A 6,000-nucleotide genomic window follows, 5' to 3' on the forward strand; every position below is an offset into this window, starting at 1 on the left:
AATTGGCTCATCGTTGTGCATTGTTTGAGGGTCTTACTCAATCCATTCCATAGTTTGATTCCACATACTGAAATGCTATGGCTTTTTAACGTAGTCCTAGCATATAAGTGTTTCAAATGTAGTTCTTCCCTGAGATCATATTTCTCCTCTCTTGTAGAAAAGTATTAGATGACATTTTTAGCTAATTGGTTATTTTTAGCCTTATGCATTATTTTAGCTGTTTGAAGATGAACTATATCAGCAAGTTGAAGTATTTGTAATTTTAGAAATAAGGAGTTAGTATTTTCTATGGAGGCGGCATTATGAATTATCCTTACTGACCTTCTTTGCAGTACATTTAGCGAGTGAAGATTGCTTTTATAGTTATTACCCCATAATTCCACACAATAAGTAAGTTATGGTAGAACCAGAGAGCAATAAAGAGTGTGGAGTGATTTATGATTGAGAACAAATTTTGCTTTGTTCAATATTGAAATATTTCTGGCCACCTTATGTTGTATATTTGTAATATGAGAATATTTTCATCTATTGTGATCCCCATAAATACAAAACCTAAGTTGTATATACCAACATTGTGTTAATGTTCTGGTAAAACAAGCATATTGGCTTCGTTTGGCTTGAAATAAAATATAAAATGAAATCAAATGTGACGAAAATTTTTCGTATTTGGCCATTTTAATTTTGTAGAAGTACCTCTCACAAATAAAAAAAACTTATATCCTAATATAGCCAGTAGTACATTTAAACATTTACAATGAATCTATAATCTGATTTCACTCATGGATAATCTGCAGCATAAAACCCTGATTAGAGCATCACTAACGAATTAATTAATATTTTTTCTGCATTTTTTGGGAGGGGAAGCTGACAGATTTTGGCCTGAGGACAGGAGTGTTTACAGTTTTTGTTTTAAACCTGATAATGAAGAAAAAATAACAGTATATAAAATAAATCTAGGACTCTTCTAACAGCCAATCATAATAATAATAATCTGCAAATACTAATTGAAATGTCTTTTATAAACATTATTGTTGTTTTTTTTAATTGAAAGAAGCTCTGTCTTTTAAAGGGTGAGAAACCCTCAAAATATTATTATTGTATGAAATGTATATTTCAAGCTGAAGTAGTTTTAAAAGATGAACTTGCAAGTGGAAAACAATATGACTATATATAATATATTTACAGTTGTTTTGGGGAACCTACACTCAAGTGTGAGTTATTCGGGGGAGGGGAAGTTACTGTATGTGAACATACATGCATACATGGGAATATGATATAAAACTATACATATAAAAAATATATGTAGTGCAAAAGTAGAATTAATACTTGAAATTTGATTAAAATGTGAGTTTTATTTTTTAGAACGTCTTCAGGCTTTTAAAAAAATGCAACCAGTCACTTCTGATGATCATCAAAAAAATTTTGTAGCATATTTTGAGATGATTAGAGGAGATAGAACAATGTGCTAATTCAATGTGTCGTTTGTCAGTCTAATGAACGGACAGGAAATGGGATTGGATTGCGAACAAGAAGCCCAGAGAGACCGGCCATTTGTATTTAGGGAGCGACATGGAGGTTCCTAAAAGCCCAGGAGGGCAGTAGGGGACTGTCGATCAGACTTGCCATGTTTATTTGAGTAGATGATGGCGGCCCTAATAACCAAGCTAGGATATCCCATCCCTTCACCTGCCCGCAACCTTTTGCATCTCCCCCGGCTTCCTTCCTCTCCACATCTGGGGGCAGATTAAATTTGGATCCATATGAAATATTCATCTGATGGTTGTCTTCATTTCACACGGCTTTTGATGCAGCGTCACCTCGTTTTCACCCCCCCCCCCCCCCCCCCCCCCCAGGCCCCCTGAAGTGGATTCCATGTTGGGAGACTTGAATCCAATACTTGTACTTGTCATAGTAGTTAATGCAAGCCACTTTGTGACGTCACCATAGAAGGGAAAAAATTGTGATGATAACCATAGAAACAGGATGCTGGATGCTCAGTAAAATATGACCAATATGATACTTTATTATACTTTTACACTTTTCTGGTTGTTACAACAAAGTATTTTCGTGTTAAATGATGGAAAAGTGTAAGATGATGAGTTTTGCGCGTCTGGAAGTGAGCCCTGAAATATGTTTTACTACTACTGACGTCAATGCAACCCGGACTTCCTTATATGGGCATGCCCAGATACTTAGTATGCAAATTAGAAAATGATATCATTTACTACCCTAGCATAACTACATATACTGTAGACTGCATAGACTTCATTGCTGTTGATTTAGTTTACATTATACAGTAGCTAACCTCTTTTTAGTGGTTGGCCTCACAGCTAGGAGACCCGAGTTCAATTCCACCCTCGGTCATCTCTGCGTGGAGTTTGCATGTTCTCCCCGTGCATGTGTGGGTTTTCTACTGGGTACTCTGGTTTTCTCCCACATTCCAAAAACATGCTAGGTTCATTGGCGACTCCAAATTGTCCATAGGGTTGCACGGTGGTCAAGTGGTTAGCACACAGGCTTCACAGCTAGGAGACCCAAATTCAATTCCTTCCTCGACCATCTCTGTGTGGAGTTTGCATGTTCTCCCCGTGCATGCGTGGGTTTTCTCCGGGTACTCCGGTTTCCTCCCACATTCCAAAAACATGCTAGGTTAATTGGCGACTCCAAATTGTCCATAGGTATGAATGTGAGTGTGAATGGTTGTTTGTCTATATGTGCCCTGTGATTGGCTGGCGACCAATTCCAAGGTGTACCCCGCCAGCTGGGATAGGCTCCAGCACCCCCCCTGAGACCCTTAATTTTTATGCTTAATTTTTATGCCCAAGTTTTGATGGATTTCTTTACCACTTCTTCGTTTGACTGTGAGTAGCTGCATTCTCGTCATCTCTCATGCCGCACAATAATGAAACACCAAATGCACGCGTGCAGGTGTTCCCAAGGAAATGAAGAGCGGGATAGACTAAAGTGATAACACTGATGAAGCGCTTTATATTATTTTGCAGATAAAGTCACTGATGATACACGAGGGCCACCCCCCCCCCAGAACAAGACAACAAATAATGACCAAAAATTACTATTAATTCGACTATTTAAATATGCGTCATAATGTTTGCACTTTTCCTCCTGCAAAATGGCCTCATACCGGAGAAGACAACCTCAGGCCTCTATTGCGGCAAACTGTAATGTCAGGCGAGGGGGGGGGGGGGGCAAAGCAAGACGAGCACTCTTTTATTCTCCCCCAGCAAATAGAATCGGCGGTACGACACAACGCGACCATCTGGCCTCAACTTAGATCAATGTGCTGTAAAAGGCCGCCGAATCAATGGCAACAACTCCACCTTGGATGCCCACCATTACCCAGATGGCACTTGGGGCGGGGGGCGGGGGAGCGGAGATGGTGCCTCCCACCTTGACAACGTCATTTTTTTTCTCTCTCTCTTGCTCTGATCGACAAAAAGAGGGCCCTCTGCTGGTTCTTTAGTGTTAGTCAAAAGTTTAGACACACTTCCCAATGCTATTGAATCAGGAGTTGTCCCCAAACTTTTGACTGCTACTACAACAGTAGGTACACCCGTACAATCGAAAACAATATAAAATATGTTTATTTGTTTGTAATGATGTATGAGCAAAATATTAGGAACAGGTTACACCACTCCAACCACAATAATACGCATATTGTTTAATTACGGCGCATCATTTTAGATGGTGTCATTACACTGTACAGGTGTACCTAATGTTGTGAACCAGCAGTAATACACTAATATAATAAACCCCCACTCCCAACCCCCAGAATTTGACATTGAGGCACATATTCCGCAACCTTCCCCCCACCTCTCAGTATGATACACAAACAAAACAAAAAAAAAAAAAAAACGCTCTTACTGCACAGCAATGGCAGAGTCTATAAAAAGCAATGCTGTGTGACGGTGGCACACTTCAAGGTACATTTGTCTCAGCACCTTGACATTTTTTTTTTGACAAAAAAAAACAACTCAAGTCTTTTTTTTTGTGCTACAAGTTGACAGCTTTAAGGGATGCTGAGACATGAGCACACTACGTCTTGGAAGTCGGGGGACTCTGCAGAGAGCAGCAGTCAATCATAATGAAATATTTTAGTGTTTGTCATGACAGGAATGACATGATGCTTGACTCTTACGAATTAGCATGATATGACGTGAAAGTCAAATTTAATTGGGATTTACATATATGAAAATAAAAAGAAATGATGGCAATAATGTGTGCATAACGATAGGAACAATTAATAATTCCATTTATTTGGGTTGTGGGGTGTTCTATAGTGGCGGTTCTAGTAAATACACACATTTTTAAATCCAGAATTGTTTTTGACACTTTTTATAAAATTAGACCTATATTTCTTAGATTTAACTTTTTTTTTTTTTTAGATTTAACTAAATTTAAGTATGATTGAAGATAGGCAACCTGCGGCCCGTGCACCATAAAAGGCCCGCCAAACCACTTCATATGGGTTGCCATTGAATTATAAAAAACACACAAAACCCCATATAACTATGATAAGCTTTATAAAAACACAAATAAAAATATTCTCCCACAGTGGATGAATGCATATAAAGCACATGCAAGAGAACCCACGTGATATATGATTGCCCCTTTTGGGTCATTTATTCAAGTGACATTATGGAAAATCAACAATAAGAAGCCGCCGCTTGCAGCTGTTGGTGCCATTTGTCCAAATACTAGGCTTCTCAGCCAAATGTCAAATACCATTTACACAGGAGGGACCAAAAAAAATACACATATTGATTCTTGTAGTCACACAAATTGTCATATTCTGACTTATTTTGCACTGTGCACTTAATTGTGTTGGATCCACACTCAATTCCCATGTTAAAGTAAATGTAATAGGGAGTCAACTTCCTTTGCAGGAAATGAAATGAGTGTACATTTTGGAGGGGAGGTCACAATTTGCACCAAACCTCACTTGTTTTAAACGACAATGAAGCTTTTGCGCCAATCTGTTGCTTGCATTGCACTATATAAACAAATAATGATTTAAAATAAAACACACGCCATCACTCACCTATTCGGATAACATGAGGCATACAGTACGAGTGTGGAATCCACAAGAGACACGCAAGCATCCACGTCCAGTATTCCCAAGTCACACTCCGGGTGGGAAAGAGCCAAGGGTGCCTCATGCTTGTAAAGTCACCGGATCCACTTTTTTTTCTTTCTTTCTTAGTGTGTGTGTGAGAGTGGGGTCCTTAAAATTTCAAACACATCACCGACATGGCGACAAAGTGTTCTCTCATACTTGCAGCATCCCCGATGAAGTCCGAAATGTTATTAAAAAAAACAGAAAAAAAGCCCACTCCGGTGCTCCACCACAACGTATGCGTCCCCTTCCACGGCAAGTGTGGACTGGTTGTTGCTTGCTGCACACACTCTATCGCTCCCACCCCCCCCCCGCGCGGAATTTAACCACACACACACACACGCGTACACACTTACAAAAACACGCACAAACACCGTGCACAAATGATCTGTACCCGGAGTGATCCCATTGGAGCTATTTGCGTGTCCTTCCGCGACGCGCAGGTGGACAAAAAAAGCATCTTGACGCGCTCCTCTTCTTTTTTTGTGCTTTGCGCACAAGCATCCACGCAGGGCAATTATCAATTATATGCGGGCGTGCGGCTGCAGGTGGTCCAGCAAATGTGAACACCCTGATTAATGCGCGTGGGTGGGGGGGTCACGCAAGCGTAACTGTCAGTAGTGAAAAATATGGTGGTTTCATGAGGCATGGATGTTGTTTTAATTTTAAATAGACATCATATTCCACATCATGTCCAATTATATTCCTAAACCTACTCCACTTTATCAGTGGGGTCTCAGCAGGAGGGGCAGGGGGAGCAGTGCCCCACCAGATGGCACTAGACACTTTTTTTTTCCTGTATATTCATTTATTCATTTTCTACTGCTTATCCTCACGAGGGTCACCGGGATGCTGGAGCCTATCCC

General features: G+C 40.0%; 1 protein-coding gene across 1 annotated transcript in view; it reads right to left on the reverse strand.

The window, feature by feature from the left end:
* grik3 (glutamate ionotropic receptor kainate type subunit 3) overlaps nucleotides 1–5,378 on the reverse strand; it is a 131,004-nt gene extending 125,626 nt beyond the window's left edge. The window contains exon 1 of the mRNA XM_058054178.2: nucleotides 5,060–5,378. Within this exon, the coding sequence (XP_057910161.2) occupies nucleotides 5,060–5,177 (118 nt within the window). The 5' untranslated portion in view covers nucleotides 5,178–5,378. The remainder of the gene's footprint in view (nucleotides 1–5,059) is intronic.
* Between the last annotated feature and the right edge of the window lie 622 nt (nucleotides 5,379–6,000).

The sequence above is a fragment of the Doryrhamphus excisus genome, linkage group LG5 (assembly GCF_037039965.1).
Source record: "Doryrhamphus excisus strain RoL-2023G ecotype Guam linkage group LG5, RoL_Dexc_Guam_v1.1, whole genome shotgun sequence".
Taxonomy (NCBI): Eukaryota; Metazoa; Chordata; class Actinopteri; order Syngnathiformes; family Syngnathidae; genus Doryrhamphus; species Doryrhamphus excisus.